The 24,175-nt window shown below is 41.3% G+C and overlaps 1 protein-coding gene across 1 annotated transcript in view; it reads right to left on the reverse strand.

Annotated features, from left to right (window-relative positions):
* Positions 1-24,175, reverse strand: part of LOC143289260 (von Willebrand factor A domain-containing protein 8-like) — a 72,331-nt gene that overhangs the window by 20,918 nt on the left and 27,238 nt on the right. The window contains exons 21-34 of the mRNA XM_076598253.1: positions 23,333-23,452; positions 21,767-21,972; positions 20,725-20,876; positions 15,614-15,728; positions 13,155-13,293; positions 11,369-11,586; positions 9,974-10,093; positions 8,664-8,734; positions 7,767-7,892; positions 6,041-6,105; positions 5,143-5,294; positions 4,168-4,366; positions 2,715-2,796; positions 791-995 (exon numbers count right to left, since the gene is read on the reverse strand). Of these exons, the coding sequence (XP_076454368.1) occupies positions 791-995; positions 2,715-2,796; positions 4,168-4,366; positions 5,143-5,294; positions 6,041-6,105; positions 7,767-7,892; positions 8,664-8,734; positions 9,974-10,093; positions 11,369-11,586; positions 13,155-13,293; positions 15,614-15,728; positions 20,725-20,876; positions 21,767-21,972; positions 23,333-23,452 (1,970 nt within the window). The remainder of the gene's footprint in view (positions 1-790; positions 996-2,714; positions 2,797-4,167; positions 4,367-5,142; positions 5,295-6,040; positions 6,106-7,766; positions 7,893-8,663; positions 8,735-9,973; positions 10,094-11,368; positions 11,587-13,154; positions 13,294-15,613; positions 15,729-20,724; positions 20,877-21,766; positions 21,973-23,332; positions 23,453-24,175) is intronic.

Consider the following 24,175-nt stretch of genomic DNA (forward strand, 5'->3'; position numbering starts at 1 on the left):
ACAACTAGACGCTCAGTTTGATTTTTCAAACTTGGGAGAAAGGGCGAGAGCGGAATTCAAACCCAGACCCTCAAGGACTCTGTATTGGCAGATGAGCATCTTAACCATTCTGCCACCTTCCTCCTTAACTCTCTCCATACGAACGGTGAAAGAGACGACGTTAACAGCGTTTCACCCCAGTTACCATCATCAAAATATTGCAAGCGGAAGACTCTTATACTGAAGAGGTGAATGTTGACAAAGAATACCACAATTCTGACGACGGAAGCTAAAGGTTGGGTCATTCAGACACCCACTGGACATCCGAGGGGTCTGTGTAGAGGAGAAGAGAGGACTGGCCGTACTGAGTGAGTTAAATACCCATGCACTTATATATGCATGCACTCAAGGCCTGACTAAGTGCGTTGGGTTATGCTTTTGGTCAGGTATCTGCCTGGCAGATGTGGTGTAACGTATACAGAATTGTCTGAACGAAGTGATGCCTACTTGAGAAACTGAAACTGTCTTGTGACAGGTAGTGAAGAAAACTGAGGAAACTTTCTATAGCTGTGGTGTCTTGTGTCATGTTCCAAATAAAATACTGTATAAAAATACTGTATAAAAATACTACATAAAAATACTATATCTTCTTCTTCTTCATTCATGGGCTGCAACTCTTATGTTCACTCGTATGTATACGAACGGGCTTTTATGTGTATGACCATTTTTTACCCTGCCATGTAGGCAGCCATACTCCATTTTGGGGGGTAAAAATACTGTATAAGAATACTGTCGAAACCAACCAACCAACCTGCAGTGGCCGTGTGTCCTCATAACCAATCATGTTGCGCCACTCTTGCAGGGAGCGTTCCAGGTGCGCGACAGACGTTTCCCACAGACGCAGACACCCGCCCACGTCCACAGACACCAGACCATCGTTTGACAGTGGTGCGATGAAGACGCTCACTTCTGAGGCACTCAGCAGCCATGACGTGTAGGGCGACACATGACGGGATCTGAAAAGTATAAAAGTGGTTAGTAATTATAAAAAAAAACACCCTAGAATTCCAAGTTTCAAATAGAAATAACAGAATTAGTTTCTTCTTGTTGTTTTGGAATGGCTGTCATGTTAACCCTGTCACTCCTGAGTCTTGGTGAAATGATATCAATACGGCGAGAATTTGAAGTTTAAATGGAAAACTATATGTTCCTATGGTGTAAGTGAGTTTGCTGAACAAAACAACCAAAGTGGTGCAGTTCAATGAGGAAGGAGTCCAAACACAGAAATGGTGACTGACATCCTGGCCTGTAAGCACAGTGTTATCTTAGTAAGGTAACCGCCCCTCAATCCTCAGCATACTCATCAGCAGCAGTCAAAGTGTTAACTCTTTCGTCGCCAAGTTTCTGAGTGAAAGGCTCTCCCCAGCGCCAAACACTTTAGATTTAACGCTCTCAGTCACATGATTCAGTTCATGTCAAAACAACACAGTGGACCTAAAACTCTGTCAAGATGGTCATGGGGGGAATATTACTTAATTTCCTGTAACACTGGAAACTGGGCTGCAGCTGTCAAGCTTTGTTACCATGTGAAAAACTATTCGTGTAACATGACCCCTCTTCTCCTTCTTCTTCTGCGTTCATGGGCTTCAACTCCCACATTCACTCATATATACACGAGTGGGCTTTTTACGTGTATGACCGTTTTTACCCCGCCATGTAGGCAGCCATACTCCGCTTTCGGGGGTGTGCATGCTGGGTATGTTCTTGTTTCCATAACCCACCGAACGCTGACATGGATTACAGGATCTTTAACGTGCGTATTTGATCTTATGCTTGCGTATACACACGAAGGGGGTTCAGGCACTGGCAGGTCTGCACATATGTTGACCTGGGAGATCGTAAAAATCTCCACCCTTTACCCACCAGGCGCCGTCACCGTGATTCGAACCCGGGACCCTCAGATCAAAAGTCCAATGCTTTAACCATTCGGCTATGGCGCCCGTCAAAACACGACCCCTCAATTTTGACTAAAGTCCCCTATGGTATTTAACCGTCTAGTCCACAAAAGTCGCCTACAGAAGTGAAAGGGTTAAACACAATCTCTTCATATTTGTTGTCCAGGTATGTCTCCCTCCTTCACTGCTTACAATCATCATATCGTTTTTGGAGAAGAGAAAGCAGAGAGGTGACTGAACAAAGATAACAGATGTGACAGCAAAGTGGTTAGAGTGTCGGACTTTCAATCTGAAGGTCCTGGGTTCGAATCTAGATGGCAGTGATCTTTTTTTTTTTCATCTCCCAGATCATCATCATGGTGATGTGAATATAGATAAAACTGAACATAATAAACTACATTATGCATAATAAGAAGCAATCAAAACAAAAAACTGTCAACAGGCGCCTCACACATCCTAAGCACACAAAATAGAATACAACATAAAAAGTGCTCAATTATCAAGTCCACAAAAAGACCAAAAAATACTTAATCATTTCAAGAATAAAATCATCAGTAAATGGACCAGCAAGACAGAAAATAAGAAAGGAAGAGACAACAAAGAGAAAAGGAAAAAGCCAGGAAAAGACGAAACGATAGCAAAGAGGACTTTCTGGCACAGCATTGTCAGAAGGTGGGAATCCATAATGGAAGAGCCCCTGGAATGTCCAGGAGGGGTTCACTCTTGTTACTGTCGTTGTGATGGGCTATAACAGACAATTATAAAAATCTGCAGTCATACCCGGGCACTGGGATGTATCTCAGTTTATGGCCTGCCAGGTCCGACACTTCCAAGAACCCACTCATGTCGGTTCTGCTGCTGGCTGAAACATACACACGATAAGTAGGATCAATGGTGTTGTGTAAACTGTAAGCTGGGACAGAGTGTGTGTGTGTGTGTGTGTGTGTGTGGGTGCGTGCGTGCGTGCGCGCGCGCGTCTGTGTATGCGTGTGTGTGTGTGTGCATGTGTGGGTTTGTCTGTGTGTGTGTGTGCATGTGTGGGTGTGTCTGTGTGTGTAAATGAAGTTGCGGCCTAGTGGTAACACGTCCACCTAGTAAGCAAGAGAATCGGAGCGTGCTGCAATGACTCTCACACATGCCAGTATTTTCTTCCCCTCCATCAGACCTTGACTTGTGATTTGGATGCTTGTCATTCGGATCATACAGTAACTGAGATCCCATGTGTAACATGAACTTAGCGCACATAAGAGAACCCACGGCAACAAAAGGGTTGTCCATGGCAAAACTATGAAGAAAAATGCACTCTGACAGGAAAACAAAGGCATTTGCAGGCAGAGAAAAAGAAAGAAAGAAAGAAACAAACAAACAAAAAAAAAAAAAGGGTGGCGCTGAACTGTAGCAATGTGTCCTCCCTGGGGAGAGCAGTCCAAATATCACACAGAGAAAATCTGTTCTGACAGAGTAAAACAATACAATGCAATACAACACAACACGCCACGACACAACAACAAAGTGTGGAGTTCCACAATAGTGACACGCTCTCCCTGGGAAGAGCAGCCCGGACTTCACAAAGAGAAATTTGTTTTGACAGAGTAACACAATACAATGCAATGCAATGCAATGCAATGCAACACAACACAACACATCAAAACACAACACAATAAAAAAAAAAGTGTGGCACTATGCTGTAGTGACACACTCTCCCTCTTCTTAAAAAAGAGTAATGCAATACAATACACAACAACAGAATATAATATAACACAACACAACGCACCGCAACATAACGCAACGCAACACAACACAAGGCAACACAAGGCAACAACAAGACATGACAAAAAAAGGGTGGCACTGCACTGTAGAGACACACTCTCCCTCTTTGGTAAAAAAGTAATACAATACAATACACAACAATAGAATAAAACGCAACACAACGCAACGCAACGCAACGCAACACAAAACAACACAAAACAATGCAATGCAACACAACATAACACAAGACAAGCCAAGACAACACAAAACAACACAATGCAACGCAACACAACACAACACACCATAACACAAGAAAACACAAGACAAGACAAGACAGGACAACACAAAACAACACAATGCAACGCAACGCAACACAACATAACACAAGACAAGACAAGAAAAAACAAGACAGGACAACACAATGCAACGCAACGCAACACAACATAACACAAGACAAGACAAGACAAGACAACACTTCACCCACCTTCAGGCTCGATCTCTTTGGGCACCTTCCAGGCAGGCAGGGAACGTACCACCTGACCCGATTCGGGCAAGTAGGCGATGGTCCGACCAGGGTTGGGGGAGGCTGGTTTGCTCACCAGGCCAAAGAACGGGTCGGCTTTCTTGATCTCGTTGGAGACTGGCAGAGGGTTCCTTGGAGCGGCGTGAACTTCGCTGGTTCCCTGGTGAAAAGTGATTTGGTGAGAAACTGAAGGAGTGGTTTATGGGGGGGAAATTTGTATGTGTGTGTGTGTTGTGGTGTGTGTGTGTTGTGGTGTGTGTGTGTGTGTGTGTGTGTGCGTGTTGTGTTGTGTTGTGTTGTGTGTGTGTGTGTGTGTGTGTTGTGTGTGTGTGTGTGTGTTTATGTGGGTGGGTGGGTGCGTGCGTGTGTGCGTGCATGCATGCGTGTGTGTGTGTGTACACATGTGCATGTGAAAGTGTTGTGTGTGTTGTGTGTGTGTGTGTGTGTGTGTGTGTGTGTGTGTGTGTGTGTGTGTGTGTTGTTGTGTGTTGTATGTGTGTGTATGTGTTGTAGTGTGTGTGTGTGTGTGTGTGCGTGCAAGTGCATGCGAGTGTTGTGAGTGTTGTGAGTGTTGTGTGTTTGTGTGTGTGTGTGTGTTGTGTGTGTTGTTGTGTGTGTGTTGTGTGTGCTGTGTGTGTTGTGTGTGTGTGTTGTGTGTGTGTGTGTGTATTGTGCGCGTTTGTGTGGGTGTGTGCATGTGGGTGAGTGTATTCATGCATATGTGCACAAGCACATGGAAACACATTTGTAAGCTAGCTTTTTGTGACTTTTTGTTTTGTTTTGTTCTCTTCAACTCTTTACAATACTGCAGTAAAAAAATACAGCTCCTGTTTTTACACACACACACACACACACACACACACACACACACACACACACACACAAAGACCACTAAAAAAAAAGACAAAAAAAGACAGAATTGTAACAATCCATTACCAGATCAGGAAAGCCAACCACAACGGAAGCGTAGGTATCAGGGGTGACGGCCAAACGATTGGGAGCACTGATTTTCTGGTCCAGGACTCTGCTCAGTACAGATTCCGTCATAGGGGTGGTGGTCATCTGGGTGATCTTCATTGGACCATAGCCTGTGGAAAACATTTGCACACCATGGACCTTTTCCTTTAAAAAAAAAAAAAAAAAAATTCTTTTTCTTTTTCCTTTCATTTCTTTTTCCAAAGCACATTTCATATAAATCCAACACAAACACACACCGTACAAATCAAATCAAGTTACTGCACATTTCACAAATTAATTCAACTTATATTGTTTTTGTTTTTTTAGAAATGCATGCTTCATTTTAATATTAGGCACACACAAAAAAGAGAATGGTATCAATTTATAAAAATAAAGAAAGAGAGAGGAGAGAGAAAGAGGGATGGAGAGGGATAGAGAGAGGGGGAAGGGAAGGAGAGAGCATAGGTGGTTATCAAGATTAACATTATTGGCCTTGAATTTGGAAATCTCTACCACAAAAATATCAGACACTGTTCCACTATCATATCTTTCAAATCATATTTTTCAAATGAGATCTTAAACCTTCTCCCCATCAATGTGTGTGGGGATGTGGGGGTGAGGTGGGAGAAGTGTATGAGCTGTGAGTGATTGACACTATTTTTTGAAATAGCATTTATTTCACCAGTTTATATCTTCACATATCTTTAGAAAATCATATTTCTGTGTCTTATTTGTGCAACACAAATTATCTAAATGCTGAGAAAGGGTCACTGACTTATTGATGCTTCATTACAATCAGCTGCAGACAGATGTCCTACAATCTGCTGCAAAGTGATGTCCTACAACCTACAATCTACTGCTGTATCTTCTTCCTTACCTCCAGATTCTGACACTGGCTTCAGCACAAACTCATCCTCTGCTGTTCGATCCAAGAGGTACTTGCTGCAGAAAATCAAAACAAATCAAATCAAATCAAACCAAATCACATTGCTTACAACCCAGCTATCCGCAAAGGGGCAATTTCAGGGATGAAAGCACACCAGTTCTTAAAACCAGTCAGGATGGAACAAACACAAAAGGTCAATTGAATCAAAGTTAAAACACCACTTCAACCACATATTGTTCAGTCCAAGAAAAATTTTAATCAAGCTGAAAATATGAATCGCCTTCATAAAACTGAAAAAAACAGTATCTTGAGGAAAATCAGTTGAAATATAACGTTAAAAGTCCAGTTCAACCATGTCTTCTTTAATCTGCATAAAATTTTAATCGAGTTAAAAATGTTTATCGCCTTCAGGAACTGAAAAACAGTATTTGGAGGAAAATCAATTGGTAATGTTAAAAGTCCAGCTCAACCATGTCTTCTTCAGTGCATTGATTGAGTTAAAATTGTTTATTGCTTTCAGGAACTGAAAACCAATATCTGGATGAACTACTTTGAACAGAGTCTTCACAGAGCTGGCTGTGAAAGGTTTGTGTTTGATATCATGCAGATCCCTGCAGCTGATCAGTGGATATCTGACACTAGGTAACTGCAGATAATGCAAAACCTGAGATAAAACAGTATGCAATGAAGTAGCAATGACTTACCTTTAGCTAGTGTGAATTACTCCTTCTATTTACAGCTTTCCTTTTTTTGCTTTCATTTCTTTTTTTGCTTTTGCTTTTATTTTGCAGTTTGCACTACATTCTTTACTGACTGAAATATCACAAGAATCTTCATGATTGATATTAGAATAAATTATTGTTATTGCCAAACAAAAAAAATATGGTGTTTTCAGCAGGGTGCAGTAAATGTTTTCCAATTTAACCACACACATAAACTACAAGCAAGCATGTATGTATCAAGAGAAACACATACATGTGCATTTATCACACACACACACACACACACACACATACCCCCCCACACACACAGACACACACACACACCTCTTTGTGTCCACCTCTGACAGGAGCCACTGGTTGCTGTCGACAGGGTCACACACCCCCCAAACCCCCCCCCCACACACACCTGTTTGTGTCCACCTATGACAGGAGCCACTGGTTGCTGTCAACAGGGTCACACACACACACACACACACACACAACCCACCAAACCCGCCCACACACACCTGTTTGTGTCCACCTATGACAGGAGCCACTGGCTGCTGTCAACAGGGTCACACACACACACACACACACACACACACACACACACACACACACAACCCACCAAACCCGCCCACACACACCTGTTTGTGTCCACCTATGACAGGAGCCACTGGCTGCTGTCAACAGGGTCACACACACCCACACACCCGCAACCCCCAAACCTCCCCCCACACACCTGTTTATGTCCACCTGTGACAGGAGCCACTGGATACTGTCAACAGGATCACACACCTCCACACACCCACACACCCCCCCACACACACCTGTTTGTGTCCACCTGTGACAGGAGCCACTGGATACTGTCAACAGGATCACACACACCCACACACCCCCAAACCCCCCACACACACCTGTTTGTGTCCACCTCTGACAGGAGCCACTGGTTGCAATCGACAGAGTCACACACACCCCCCCCTCGCCCCCCCCCCCCCCCCCACCCACACACACACCTGTTTGTGTCCACCTCTGACAGGAGCCACTGGTTGCTGTCGACAGGATGACAGGCCTGCAGGTTGATAGGCAGGGACACAGAGTGGCACAGCCCTTCCAACACGTTGAACACCTCCATGTTGTTCCTGTACACCACCAAAAACATCAAGGTCTTGGTGCTCTCTGCGTACATGCCAGGACCAGCACACACGCACACACACCCACTCACATACCACACTCACATACACACGCACACACCCCACACACACATACCACACTCACATACACACGAACACACACACACACCACACACACTCTATAACCTTAACCCTTTGACTGCTGCTGACAAATACACATATCAGTGATGGGGCTCTCACCTTGCTGAGATATGACTAAAATTATAGGTCAAGTTGTCTGTCACCGTCCTATATTTTGACTTGTTCTTCTTTGGATTTCAATTACTTTTGTACAGTGAAATAAATCAGCCCACAGAAAGGTACACAGAAAAGTAGAAAACACAACTCAAATGCATGCCACACTGAGCTCATTTCACCATGGTTCAGTAAGCAAGGGGTTAAGGAAAAAAAGGTATAGAAATAAAATGAAATATATATAAATATATATGTATTGTATTGCTCATCTCAATGATCTCAGCTCACAAATGACAAGAAACCATTGGCAATGAGATGGATGCTACTACAAAAATATTAATGATTTCTTTACAAGACATAGTTATAATAATGAAAAATCCTAACTTTATTACTTTCAATCGTGTGATGACCTTTCAAGTGGTTTTGGAAAGGAGTATTGCACATACATAAATGACTGCACAGCAAGACCAAGACAAATAATAATCTTCTTCAAATACAAATATCATTTTGTATTTCTCTTTAAATTAAACAAAAAAACTAACTTACTCGTTGAGCTTGTAGAACACTACCGTGCCTTTGGGGTCAATTTTGGCGTTTGTGCACATCCTGAATGGATTCTGAAAGAAGAAACAATAACCATCAGGAACAGAGATGAAAAAGGAACTACTTTTGATTTCTCCACATGGCAGACAAGTAGTCTGGACAAGACAGGCATCCAGACCATCACGGAGTCTGCACCAGTGGGTTATGGTATGTGTAATTAAAAAAGTGTTACCTGGTTTACGCTGAAGCTGACTGATACAAATGATGGTGCTGAATCATTTTACATGATTTGATTCTGAACAGTACATGCTGGGCAATTAGACCATGCTGGATGGGTGCAATAGCCAAGTGGTTAAAGCGTTGGACTTTCAATCTGAGAGTCTCGGGTTTAAATCTCGGTAACGGCACCTGGTGGGTAATGGGTGGAGATTTTTCCAATCTCCCAGGTCAACATATGTGCATACTTGCTTGTGCCTGAACCCCCTGTGTGTGTTTACGCAAGCAGAAGATCAAATAAGCACATTAAAGATCCTATAATCCATGTCTACGTTCGGTGGGTTATGGAAACAAGAACATACCCAGTATGCACACCCCCCGAAAAAGGAGTATGGCTGCCTACATGGCAGAGTAAAAACAGCCATACACGTAAAAGCCCACTCATGTACATATGGTGAACGTGGGAGTTGCAGCCCATGAACAAAGAAGAGGAAAAGACCATGCTGTTGTATCATTTCAACAGTACCATGAGCACAGTGTAAACAGGAAAAGACAAATGGCGGTGGAGGAGGTAGTGATGGAGTGGGGGGGGGGGGAGCACTGGGGAAATGACTTTACTTTGTTGTAACATTCATTGATTTGGGCCGCATGGATGAAAGTAGACTTGTGAGGTAAATAATGGTTACTCCCATGTGTATGTGAGTGCATGAATGTGTACGTGCATTAGAACATGAATTAGCAAATGCATGTGCATGCATGCATACGCAACATACGCTTCCATGTTTGCATGAGTGTATCTCGGTGTGTAAATCAGTGTGTTGTCATGAAGAAAATGACTCTTCATGTTTGTGTGCGTGTGTGTGTGTGTAAACATATGTGTTAAATGTCTGTGTACATATGTGTACATGTGTATATAGCTGTTACAGTGCTATAAGTGCATTAATAGTTTTTGCTTATGTGTGGTATCCTATGAAACAGGTCTGCCTGAAATAACGGGTAAAAAAACAACAACAACAACAAAAGCCAAACATGCAAGCAAACACATAAACAAACAACTAACAAAATAAAATAGAAATCTTTGAAATCCACCAACACACCTTAACTTGGGGCATGACGGAGGTGAATCGTCGTTTCTCTGGAGGTGTCTCTGGCATTCCTTCACTGAGCAGTCGGGTTATCTCCCCATTCTCAACGTTCACCACCAGAACAACATTGGTCTGAAACACACCACTTTACACTTTATCGCTCACACCAACTATCTTACACTTTATCTCACATACCAACCAAACCATTTTACAGTTTACTTCACATTCCAACCATCTTACAGCTTATCTCACATACCAACCATCTTACAGTTTATCTCACATCCTAAACACCTTACTCACATACCAACCATTTTACAGTTTAACTCACATACCAACCATCTTACAGCTTATCTCACATACCAACCACCTTACTGTTTATCTCACATCCTAAACACCTTACTCACATACCAACCATCTTACAGTTTAACTCACATACCAAACGTCTTACAGTTTATCTCACATTCCAACCACCTTACTCACATACCAACCACTTTACTGTTTATCTCACATCCCAACCACCTTACTCACATACCAACCATCTTACAGTTTAACTCACATACCAAACGTCTTACAGTTTCTCACATTCCAACCACCTTACTTACATACCAACCACTTTACAGTTTATCTCACATACCAACCACTTTACAGTTTATCTCACATCCCAACCACTTTACAGTTTATCTCACATCCCAACCATCTTAGTTTATCTCACATCCCAACCACTTTACAGTTTATCTCACATCCCAACCACTTTACAGTTTATCTCACATCCCAACCATCTTAGTTTATCTCACATCCCAACCATCTTACAGTTTATCTCACATCCCAACCATCTTAGTTTATCTCACATCCCAACCATCTTACAGTTTATCTCACATCCCAACCATCTTACAGTTTATCTCACATCCCAACCATCTTACTCACATACCAACCACCTTACTGTTTATCTCACATACCAACCATCTTACTGTTTATCTCACATCCCAACCACCTTACTCACATACCAACCACCTTACAGTTTATCTCACATCCCAACCACCTTACTCACATACCAACCACCTTACTGTTTATCTCACATACCAACCATCATGTAGTTTATCTCTCACATACCAACCACCTAACTCACATACCAATCTCACACACCAACCATTTTACAGTTCATCTCACATACCAAACATTTCACAGTTTATCTCACATACCAACCACCTTAACACACTGTAAAGATTGTATCCAAGGGAGAGCAGCAAGAATTTCACACACAGAGATCTACTGTGACAAAAAGCTAAAACTAACTAACTAAATAAATAAATAATACAGCAGCATTCAAGGGGTTAAAAGCACACAGACAGCCCCCTCCCACCAACCCCAATCCCCACCCTGTCCCCAACACACATTTGCCAAGCTCACCACTTCTTCGTGCAGGACCACTGAATCGTCCATGGGTGCCCCCAGAGCGGAGATTTTCACGCGAGGACGGTAGGTCCCAGCGATGGAGGGAAAGACGTCATAGAGGTCAATGAAGTTGCAGGCACTGGAGTGAGGGTTGACACTGTACAGGCAGATGGGGTTGGCTGTGGCCACGTGGATGATGTCGTGCTTGTTCTGACCTGGGCTTCTTTCGCTGGCTGTGTGGGAGAGTGGAAGACACTGAGGTTAACCTTTTGGCAGTTACTGAGGAAGAGCTTTGGGAGGGTCACAGATGTTTAGGTTAACCTTTTAATAATAATAATAATTCAATTCAATTCAATTCAATTCAAAATACTTTATTATCTGCTTCAACCAAAAACAGAAGATTTTCTTTAGGCTCACTTAAAATAAAATGCCCGTCAGCCAAAAAAAAAACACACCCCCTTCACTTATCACCATGTACACATCAATTATTATGTAAAAAGAAAAAACATGTGGGTAAGATACTATTACATTCAGAGTGTAACAACTGTGTGTGTGTTGCGTGTGTGCCTGTGCGCATAACTTTTCTATGGCGCGATATCCAGTACTAATGCTGCTCAAAGCGCCTTACATCATCGAGCCAGATAATAGCTACTGATGACACTGTGGGAGTGGAAGATATTGAGGTTAACCTTTTGATAGCTACTGATGACACTGTGGGAGTGGAAGATATTGAGGTTAACCTTTTGATAGCTACAGCTGACGCTGTGTGGGTGAATGGAAGATATTGACGTGGACTTTTGAAAGCTACTGATGACACTGTGTGGGAGAGTGGGAGATACTGAGGTTAACTTTTTGGCAGTTACTGAGAATGAGCTCTGGGAGGGTCACGCATGTTTAGGTTAACCCTTTGATAGCTACTGATGACGCTGTGTGGCAGAATGGAAGATATTGAGTTTTACCTTTTGCCAGTTACTGAGGATGAGATTTGGGAGGGTCACAGATGTTTAGGTTAAATTTTTGATAGCTACCGATGACCAAATGTTCAGAGAGTAAGAGATATTTGGTTTACCTTTTGATGGCTATTGATGACTAATTGTTGGGAAGGTCATATATATATTATGGCTAAACTTTTGGTGGCTACTGAGAACCATCTTGTTGGGAGAGTCATAGATACTGAGGTTAACTGTTTTAATGTTACCGATGTCAAGCTGTTGGGAGAGTAATGGATACTCAGGTTAACCTTTGGACGACTGCTGGCGACCAACTGTTAGGATAGTTATAGATACTGAAATTAACTTTTGACTGATTGGAGTCTCATAGATATCCAGATTCATTGTTTAGCAGATACTGATGAGCATGTTTGTTAATGAAGAATCATTATAAATCTCAATCTCAGTGTAATGAGAGAAAACAAAATCAGCTCCTTAAAGCACCACTGTTTGTCATGACTGTCATATGGGAATATGGCAATGATTTATTCAGCAAAACAAAATACAGACATGAAACAGCAAACAAGAATTCAAACTCAATAGTAACACTCAGAACATACTAATGTATGCATGCATATGTATATGTTCTGTTTGTTTGTATGTTCTGCATGTTACTATTGAGTGCAAACACACACACACACACACACACACACACACACACACAGATCCCTACATGCACACATTTTCATGCACATATACATACCTACACATTCAAGCAAGCCTTCACACCTACGCACACCCAATCACATGCACACACGCACCAACGCACACCCTTGCTCCAGAAATACACAGTAACGTGAATCTGCACACACCTTTGCTCACGGCGACGTCACATATGATGTTGCTCTCCTCTAAGGGCAGTGTCCAGAAGGCTTCCTGTTCTGTGAACACTGAGGATCGGGTCTCTGTGCGATCCAGTTTCTTGTGGGACACGTACATTGATACAGGACCCTGTTAGGCAGAGATAAAAAAACAACATTTTTTTTTGTTTACCGGAGGTAGAGGAGGAAGTGGAGGTGGTGTGGGGTTGGCGTTGTTGAGGGAGCCAGAGGTAGAGGGCCCAGACTGATCGCGAATCGATTGCGATCATGCCTTAATTTTAGCCCGATCTCCCAATCGAGCTACATAACTGTGCGACCTGTTTGAAGACATAATTGGACACAAAACAGAAACGCCAAAGAATCGACAGACAGATAGAAAATGCGAAAAACTTAGCCTTATGAAATGCACAGGAACAGGTGTCGAGATGACTGCTGGAAAAAGAGGGCGCTAGCCAGGGGGACAAAGGGGACGTTACCTACTTCCGGGAGGCTATCGGCCGTAGTACTTTCATTTTCTCCACATAGGCAGACAGTAGTTTGCACAGGGCAGGGATGTCAGACCCCTGCCGGAGTCTGCACTAGTTGGGTCACGGTTAAGTATGTGTAATTAAAAGAGCATTTTTGGGGGTTGTTTTTTGTTGGAGGAAGTTGGCAGAATGGTGAAGACACTTATCTGTAAATACAGTGTTTGTGAGGGTCTGGGTTCAATTCCTCCTCTCGCCCTTTCTCTCAAGTTTGACTGGAAAATCAAACCCAGCATCTGGTCATTTGGACGAGACGACAAACCGATGTTCTGTGTGCAGCACACACCTGGCACACTAAAAAAGAACCCATGGCAACAAAAAGATTTTCCTCTGGCAAAATTCTGTAGAGGAAATCCACTCTGACAGGTACACAAACATACAATCATGCAATCCAGGCCTGACTGAACACATTAGGTTGTGCTGCTGGTCAGGCATCCCTGGCAGATGTGGTGTAACATATTTGGATTTGTCTGAACTCAGTGACACCTTCTTGAGAAAATGGAACTGTTGTTTTTTTTAAAGAGAAATAAATCACTGAAGTAAACTGACACCTCTGCTGACAAATATGCAGTTAGCTTATATCATTCCTGACAGGATCCTGGAAACAACTTGAATCTGTATGTTTAATGAAGAACACATTGAAGCCAGATGTAAACCGGTGGCCAAGTGGTAATACGCCAAACTAAGGAGCGAGTGTCCACAGGTTCAACTCCCCTGCATGGTCCAGGATTTTTACTCCCTCCCCTACAAGACCTCAAGTGGTGGTCTGGATGCCAGTCTCTCAGATGGGACAATAAACGAAGGTCCTGTGTACTGTATGTACTTAGTGCAAAACATAACAACAAAAGGGATGTCCCTGACAAAATTCTAAAAAAAAAAAAATATATATATATATATATATATATATATATATATATATATATAAAATCCACTTTCATTGTAAAACAAATACACTTGCAGACAGCAAAAAAGTTTGAAAAAAACATCATATATATGGGTGGTGCTGCACTGCACTGATGTGCCCTCCATGGGGAAAGCAGCCCCGATTTCACACAGAGAAATATGTTGTGACAAAAAAACAAATACAATACAACACAACACAAGACGATATGATATGACATGATACAATACAATAAGATATGATACAATGCGATATGATACAATACACTACCATACACTACAACACGATACCATATGATACAATACAAAAGCCTAAAAAAAATCAATTCATCCAGAACTGGAGTTGCTGTCACACTCACACAACAGCACACAAACACCAACATACAAAGTAAAGTTAGAGGAGCACACAGAAAGCTGGAGACACAGAACCTATTCTCTTTAATACTCTGAATAATAATAATAGAAGTTTCAGTTTCAGTAGCTCAAGGAGGCGTCACTGCGTTCGGACAAATCCATGTACGCTACACCACATCTGCCAAGCAGATGCCTGACCAGCAGCGTAACCCAACGCGCTTAGTCAGGCCTTGAGAAAAAAAGAAGAAGAAAAAAAAAGAGGTGAATAAATAATAGATAAGCTTACATAAATAAATAAATAATAATTATAATATAAAAAAAGTAATAATAATAATAATAATAAAATAATAATAATAATAAATAAATAAATAAGACAACAATGATGATAAATAAGCAAATAAATGTAAAACATGAAGACACACATTCACACACACACCCACACATGCATAACAGATATGCACCAAACTTGCAGTTTCACAGATATGAAAGCACAGTCAAATACATATAAACGTACATGAGCTCCAACACACACACACACACACACACACACACATTACCCTGCACCTCCTCTACCCCCCTCCTCCACACACTCATTTCTAGTCTACGTATCGCAGAAACATAATACAAAATAACAAGCAACAGTAAGTAATAGTGTATGCTTTTTTCACTGACCTTGACCTGCAGTGCGCGAGTCTGCACAGGAAGCTGCATCAGCGCCGTCCTCTGTCGTTGCCCCTGACTGGCCACTGACCACTGTCCGATCACCTCAAACTTGGGTAGGTCCACCCTGGGTAGGACAAACAGCTTGGCTTAATTCACTTCACACTGTTTCTGCCAGCACTGACTGAGTGATGATGATGACTACCGTAACAGCATGCATGTAGATAACGTTAAAATATCCATGGAAACAAAAGGGCAAAATTCTGTAGAAAAGTCCATTTTGATAGAAAAACAAATACACTTTCGAGTAGACAACAAAAAACTGGGGATGCTGTGGGGCAGTACTGCACTGTGGCATCATGCCCAACTCTGGAGAGTAGCCTGAATTTCACACAAAGAAATTACTTGTGACATAAAGTATACAATACAATAAAATATAATATAACAACTCAGTTTAACTACATACTGTTTCCTCCATCTCAGACTGATGATGATGATGATGATGATGATGATGGTGACAACCACAACTAAAGTGGGTACTTTTCAGCTTGTGGTGAGTACTACTTAACCCATTTCATCCCAAGCAAAATACAAAAAATGGTCTCATTACTCCAGACCAAGTAATTTTCAAGCAGTGAAGGCTGAAAGAGGATTATGTCAGAAAAAATGATTGGTAAAATTGTGTTTTGGAATGGACTGTGTCAAATTTTTATAATGTGAATCAGTAAGCATGTTAAAAGCATAAATTGAATACAACTGCTTACTTTATGCTGCAAAAAATAAAGTGAAACAAACAACACTGAACTGAAAGTAGCCTTAGATTGTTTTTGAATTTTTGGAGTGGCACCTAATTTCCATAATGACGTTATGAGCTAAGAATATCTTAACTGACCTTTCCACTCTCCGCTGCAACCAATAAATGCAGTGTGTGTTGCTGTGCTTGCGAGCAGGAGAGTTATTTTCATGGTGACTGGTTCAGGTGAACAGTGCGTGTCAACAATGGTATCTGACCCAGTTTCGTCAAAGTCACAAGGCAGACAACAGAATTAGATGAACGGGCCCTATCATGGCTGTATAACGTTCTGAACTGAATCTGTTTAAAACTCTTTGTGCTTTCCTGAATTTGTTTACTGGTCATCAGTGTATGCAAATTTGAACAAAAAATATGGACACTTTCATCATCTTACTGTATGGTAGCATAAGATAGAAGGAAGTTTTATATTTTGTCCCCAAACTAACTCATTATGTTACTGATCAGTTTGGAAATTTTCAGTTCACAAATTCTAACATGTTTTTTTGGCAATTTTATTTCTTATCAATACAGATGGGTTGTCTGTGGGGAAAGTCAGGGAAGCTAACCGCAGTGGTGAGTGAGTCAAAGGAAAGTAACAAGACAAAGCAATTTCAGTCCACCAGAACAGAAAGTACATTCTGTGACACAAGTTCCTCATTCAAATCTCTCTGTGGGTACACATTTGTGTCATAAGGACACATGACACAGAATGAAATGAGTTAAAGAGTATCAAAGTTCCAAACATGATACAGGCAGCTGACTTCTTTCCAAACACTCTTCTCTGTCTCACTGACTCATTGGGGAACTTAGCACAACACTGTACCTCTTAAGGATGAAACAGGAAAAAGCAGAGAACCCTGCAGAGAACCTGCTTTTAATTGTCATGCCAGTTTCACCTGCTTTGGGGAATTCACACACATTCTTGAGCATAACAAGCAAAGTAACCTAGTCCAGAAATCCTATGTGGATATGTCATAACTTCACATACTATCTATCGTTGAACTCGCTTCAGAATTCAGGACCAAACACACACTTTAAACTCAGGTTTCTTACTGGCTTGTCAGGGTGACATCACCTCTTCAATGGCATATGCATGGGTGGTAATCCTTTAGTTGTAGGACTGCTATAAATTACTGCAGTTTTCATTTGTCTGTCTTTGTCCCTATCTGTCTCTTCTCGACCTATATGTGGAAAAAATGCACCACAATCAGATCTCCTTCCTTGACTCTTCACGAATGTTCCTACTTCAGGGAATTTCTTGGTTTGTATTCTGTATCTTTTGCTAAACTGGGGACTTTCATCATGTTCGTAAAGGAAGTTTCATGGATTTTTATTGTGAACTTTGCATTCACCAGCTGATGAGAAGCGCACAGCAGAAATTAATTACTTTAAGTTGCATGTCTCTGTCTATATCAAGGAGCTATTGTTAGTGTAGTTGTTTCTTGTCAGTGTGTGTTTTACTCCTATGTAAAATAATTGTGTTACTTCCCCTTGCCAAAGTAAACCAGAATGGCATTGCAGCCGGCACAATTCTGATAAATACATTCCAATAACATGCTGCGAACATAAGCTGATAAAACGTAGATGAAAATACCACTTATTTCCCTTTATCATAAGGTAAAGGTCATAAAAAGTGCTTTTGTTTTCACAGTGACATGAGAAACCAAGAGTAGACCACAATTCACAAAATCCTCATGCTGTACACTACAAGTATGGCACACAATTGTTGTGCTGCTGGAGGTAATGTGTTGAAGCTGCCGGCCTTGTTCAGATCTCACTTCAAATCCAAACGCACCGAGGCATCATCTATTTGGTATCATTGGTTTCCTCACTCCTGTACTGACCTGTCCAGCAACACATGGTGCTGTATCAATCACCCCCCACAGCACAATTCCATAGTCTCCCAACAATGATGCATGCCTATGCTTTCATCAGAGTGTTCAGTGTGGCCTGTGTTCAGTACAACATGACAAGAAAGCACACAATTATTTTTGTGATGTTTCTTCCTATTGCTGTTTTCTTGCTCTGTGCAAGCTGATGAGTTGTGTTCAATGACAATGACCTGAAGTTCTGTGGCTCTCTGCTTTAAGGAGACACAGTGTCTGTCCATTATGTAAACGGAAATGAAACTACACATTTAGATTTTAATTTTCCTTTTCATTAATGCAGGTGAACTGAAATGGTCTCTGTGTGTAAGTGAACATGTACATGATATTCCTGTGCTTGTGGACATTCAAGTACATGCTATGAATCTACATATATGAAAAATATGTGTATATGCAGCATGTAACTACACGTCCACAAGCTTGGATTATCCCATTCCACTGATTTGTTTCCAGGCAAACATACTGCATTGAAATGTTTGCATGCATCATGTATGTGCGATATTTCATGCATAATACTTCAGAAATGTATGTGTGTGTGTGTAGAGGTGGGGTAAGCGCATGCACACTTGTGCATGTGCACACATGTATTTCAGTGTGCCAGCATAGTATGCTTTGCATGGAAATTCCCACATACACACATAAACCAAACAATATGTCAGACAAACTTTGCCAAGGCAGCAATATGAAAGCTCTAAAAAATAAACTGATGAAAATGCTATGCCTCACCCCTTCACCTGAAAATGAGTATCTTTTATTAAACAGAAGCTTTTACCAGGCTATTTCTGAATGAAGAATACAACAGCTTTTGTCCAAAAATTTCCCCAACAGTACTTCCGGGCATTCTATTATCATTCTGTTATGATAATATTCAATTCTTTTAACATTGGATGCCTGGCAAATTCTGTCCACACTCATTTTTCATGTCCACAAGCACAAAAAAAATACATCAAACACACCACAAACATCAAAACTTTGAAAACAATCTTTTTTTCAGTAAGTTTATTATCATTTTTCCAAACTTTTGCACATTTAAATTAATATCAACAGCAGTTACAAACATGAAATTCCTGAGGTTTTCAGAATTTGCCAGACACCAATACTACCACCCTCTTTCACACTTAACACATAAATTCAAAACAACATACAGAAATGTTACTGCCCAAACTACCACCCCCTTAAGGTCAACAGTCAAGCACTTCATCAGCGATCTATGACCTATAACCAACTTTCCATACTGATTAATAAAACCATTGCTAAGTAAAACTGCAGTGATATTATGATAGTTAAAAATAAAAACAAAATTCTCACAAAACAATGAAAAATAAAACAAAGATGCCTGTACAAGCAGGTGATTCTATAGTTCATTTCCAGAGAGGAAACACCAATTTATTACAAATGAATTCCACTGTCCGAAACGCTGGGGTGATGGCAATATGTCTGATTTTGTTACTAAATGATTAAAAACATTGCACTATTGTCAATATATTTCATCAAACAGCTAACGTTAATTGTTCTTAACTCATCCTATCAATTAGATTTTCATAAATTAAAACAAAAACATAAAAAAAACATTGTAAATGAACTAGTCAGTTTCTACATTCCATGTTCATGTGTGTGCCTGAAAAAAGAAGAAAAACAAATTGAATTTTCTTCCTGGCCTTTCTAAAAATACTTATCGATTACATCTCTCTCTCTCTCTCTCTTTCACCAATACACACACACATACACACATGTGCACACACACATCTTTCTTTTCTGCCTGCTCACATACCCATCTAAACTGTGTGCCTCTAAAAACATTCTTTAAAAAAGCAAACACTTCCAACCATGTTCAAAATCCCACAATTTCTCCAAAAATGATCACTTCAAGACATCATCCGCACTACTTCAGAGAAACCACAACCTAGAATACAAAAGAAAGTTTCTTGAGTCAGAAACAAAAACTGAAGTTACTTGTATATTTCAGAGGTTTCACACCACACCACAAGAATATACAAGTAAGTATTCTGAGTAAGGAAACTTTCTTCTGCATGTATCAAGAATCAGAGAACCTAAATTAAAGAACTCAACCTTGCAATAATTTCAGGTTATAACTAGAATCCCCTATCCATCCAGTCTTTGAAACACTCTATGAAACTCTTATTCATCCAGTCATTGAAACACCCAATGAAACCCCCTATCCATCCAGTCATTGAAACCCCCTATCCATCCAGTCTTTGAAACCCCCTATCCATCCAGTCTTTGAAACCACCAATCCATTCAGTCACTGAACCCTCCCAACCATCCAGTCTTTGAAACCCCCTGTCCATCCAGTCTTTGAAATCCCCTATCCATCCAGTCTTTGAAATCCCCTATCTATACAGTCATTGAAACCCTCCATCCATCTATTATTTGAAGCCACCTATCTAAACAGTCATCACAACCCCCTCTCTCTCCAGTCTTACTCTTTGGCCAGTTTGATGGAGGCCTCAGAAGCCCCAAGAGGAATGCCGTGTTTCTGCATGGTCTCGATCAGCGTTTCCTTCAGTTCCTTGTTGTACTGGTCAAAGTCAAACACGTTCTTCACTACTGTCGTCAGGCCCTCATTTGGAAATTGCTGGAACAGGGAAAAGACAAAAAAAAAAAAAAAAAAAAAAAAAAAAAAAAAAAAAAAATTGGCATGGACTTGTTTCTAAAAAGACATTTTCCTTGATATTGCACATCATATACGTTTTTTTTCACACACATTCTAAACACATACTGAATATCTAAAAAAAAAACAAAAGAATCATGACAAAGAAAACGAAGAGTTGGCAAGAAAAGCAAATCAAGATGCACACCAACAAAAAAAACTGCACTTTGCCATACTTCCTGATTTACCAGCCCCAACCCCAACTCTCTGTAACCCTGTTCTTTTCCTTCAAATACTTGACATTAAACCAACAGGACACACATATAATGAATAAACAGTTATCACCTTGACACCTACAGAACCATCACTAACAATTAACACTGATACCGGGTAAAAATGATAACAAAACTAACCACATAGGGCACAATATTGAGTTAAGACTTGCAAGTCAAATGGAATGTGCCAATGAAAAAGCACATTCATGCACACCCCTCCCCCCCCCCCCAACACACACACACACACACACACTTCATGCCAACACCTAGACATCCATGAAAGCAGCTTTGTACACAAGTGTGGTGAGGCAGAGATTTAGTGTGGGTTTTCTTTGAGGCCTTGAAGAAGACAAAGCAAGCTGCAGCATTCTAAACTTTCTGAATTTTTTTCAGTCAAAAGTTGGGGGGAATCAGGTCAGAAGTGAGTTACAGTTAATAGCTGGGGGGATCTGGTCAGAAGTGTTACAGTCAAAAGTTTGGGAGATCCGGTCAGAAGTGAGTCACAGTCAGACAATGGGGGATCCTGTCAGAAGAGTGTCACAGTAATCAAGATGAGAGAGAATCAGGGAGGTGACGAGGGTTCAGGTAAACAACACTTACGTCCAGGTGTCGCACCATGTTGACGACCTCCCGTGTGGAGTAGGGGTAGTTGATCAGCCCCTGGTCGGCCATGTTTCTCAGCTCTCCGAAGGCCAGCACCAGCTTGCGGAGAATGTTCTCTGGCACTCCGGGGCCATACTGTCGGAGCATGGCCAGCTCTGATTCTATGTCAGGATTGTCGATTGCATGACAGCTGAACATGTCACCTGGACACATACACGTCATGCTTGGAACAATACTGTTAGTACGACAGCTGGAATTTAAAAAAATATTGATGTGCTGCATTGTATTGTGTCATATTGTATGGTATTGTATTGTGTTGTACTGTATTGTGTTGTGTTGTATTGTATTGTTTTGCATTGTATAGCGGAGTGATGGCCTAGAGGTAACGTGTCCACCTTGGAAGCGAGAGAATCTGAGCGCGCTGGTTCAAATCACGACTCAGCCACCAATATTTTCTCCCCTCCACTAGACCTTGAGTGGTGGTCTGGACGCTAGTCATTCGCATTAGACGATAAACCGAGGTCCCGTGTGCAGCATGCACTTAGCGCATGTAAAAGAACCCATGGCAACAAAAGGGTTGTTCCTGGAAAAATTCTGTAGAAAAATCCACTTCGATAGGAAAAACAAACAAAACTGCACGCAGGAAAAAAAAAAAAAAAAGGGTGGCGCTGTAGTGTGGCGACGCGCTCTCCCTGGGGAGAGCAGTCCAAATTTCACACAGAGAAATCTATTGTGATAAAAGGAAATACAAATACAAACAAATACAAATTGTACTGCACTTCATTGTATTGAACTATATTGCATTGCATTTCTTTTTTTTTTTGTCACAACAGATTTCTCTGTCTGAAATTTGGGTTGCTGTCCCCGTGGAGAGAGTGTTATCACAGTGCGATGCCCCCATTTTTTTCTGTCTGCAAGTTTTTTTGTTTTACTGTCAAAGTGTACTTTTCTTCAGAATTTTGCGCACGGTGCTTTCATGCACAAAGTGAAACAGGGCTTCAGTTGTCAATCTTTTTAAAAAGTATTCAATTTGTATCATTTTCTATACCTTCTGAATCAGTTTTAGTCTCTGTGTGTGTGTGTGTGTGTGTGTGTGCGCGCGTGTGTGTGTGTGTGTCTGCTTGCCTGTGTGAATACAAATATCTGTGTCAATGTAAATGTACATGCATGTGCATGTTTGTGTGCATACAAACGTCTGTGTATTTGTAAATGCACATGTACACTTGCTTGCAAACACATGCAAAAACATAAGAAAAAAAAGACACCAAACATACAAACACAAAAACAAACACAAAACAATCTTTATAATGCTCTTTAATCATTTTACAACACACGCACACACACACACACACATAAACAAACACACACACACACACATAAATCTCCAGAGCCGTCCAACATACCCATGGCCCCAAAGAAGTCATTGCCCCACACACACACACACACACACACACACACACACACACACAAATCTCCAGAGCCGTCCAACATACCCATGGCCCCAAAGAAGTCATTGCCCCACACACACACACACACACAAATCTCCAGAGCCGTCCAACATACCCATGGCCCCAAAGAAGTCATTGCCAAGGAAGGGGAAGCCTGGGCGGTTGGCCAAAACTATCATGCGGAAGTCTGGGTGAGCAACGATGACCGTGCTGCTGGGTGGTATCCCAGATGTCGCTGTCAGACAGAAAGCAGTAATCCACAACAGTGTTAGGGTGATCTGTGTTGTGTAAAGGATTTCGGGAAGGGAGAGGGGGGGGGTAAAACAGAAATCCAAAACTGTGTTGGGGTGATTTGTGTTGTGAAAAGGATTTCTTTTGGTTCCAAAATTCCATTTCATTTAACATACTTACCATGACTCACTGGTGCAGACTCCAGCAGGGATCTGATTCCCTGTCCTGTGCAAAACAGTGTTCAGCCCAAGCAGAGAAATCAAAAGTGGCTACAGCTAGCCACCTCCTTTAGTATATCACCTCCCTTTTGTTTTTGTCTACAGCATGCTCTTTGATGACAATTCAAAATATCTGAATTGAAGCATCATACAATGAGAAAATGTGAGGATCTCAGGAGGGTGTATAATGTGGGTCATAGTAAGTATGTTAATGTTGTTTCGTTGTGTGTTGCACTGTGCTGTGTGCTGAGCCTGTCTTTGTCTCATCCTGTGTTCTGCTGCATTGCACTGTGCTGCACTGGACTATCTTGTTCTGTGCTGCAATGCCTTGTGCTGCAATGTGCTTGTTTGTGTTTTTGATATGTTGCATTGCACTGTGTTAAAATGTTGCATTGAATTGTGTTGAGTTCTGCTGCACTGTGTTAAAATGTTGCATTGCATTGTGTTGATTTCTGTACCTCGTGTTACACTGTACTGCACTCTCTTCTCTTCTGTTCTGTTGTATTGTA

Source organism: Babylonia areolata, chromosome 13, assembly GCF_041734735.1.
Source record: "Babylonia areolata isolate BAREFJ2019XMU chromosome 13, ASM4173473v1, whole genome shotgun sequence".
Classification (NCBI taxonomy): Eukaryota; Metazoa; Mollusca; class Gastropoda; order Neogastropoda; family Buccinidae; genus Babylonia; species Babylonia areolata.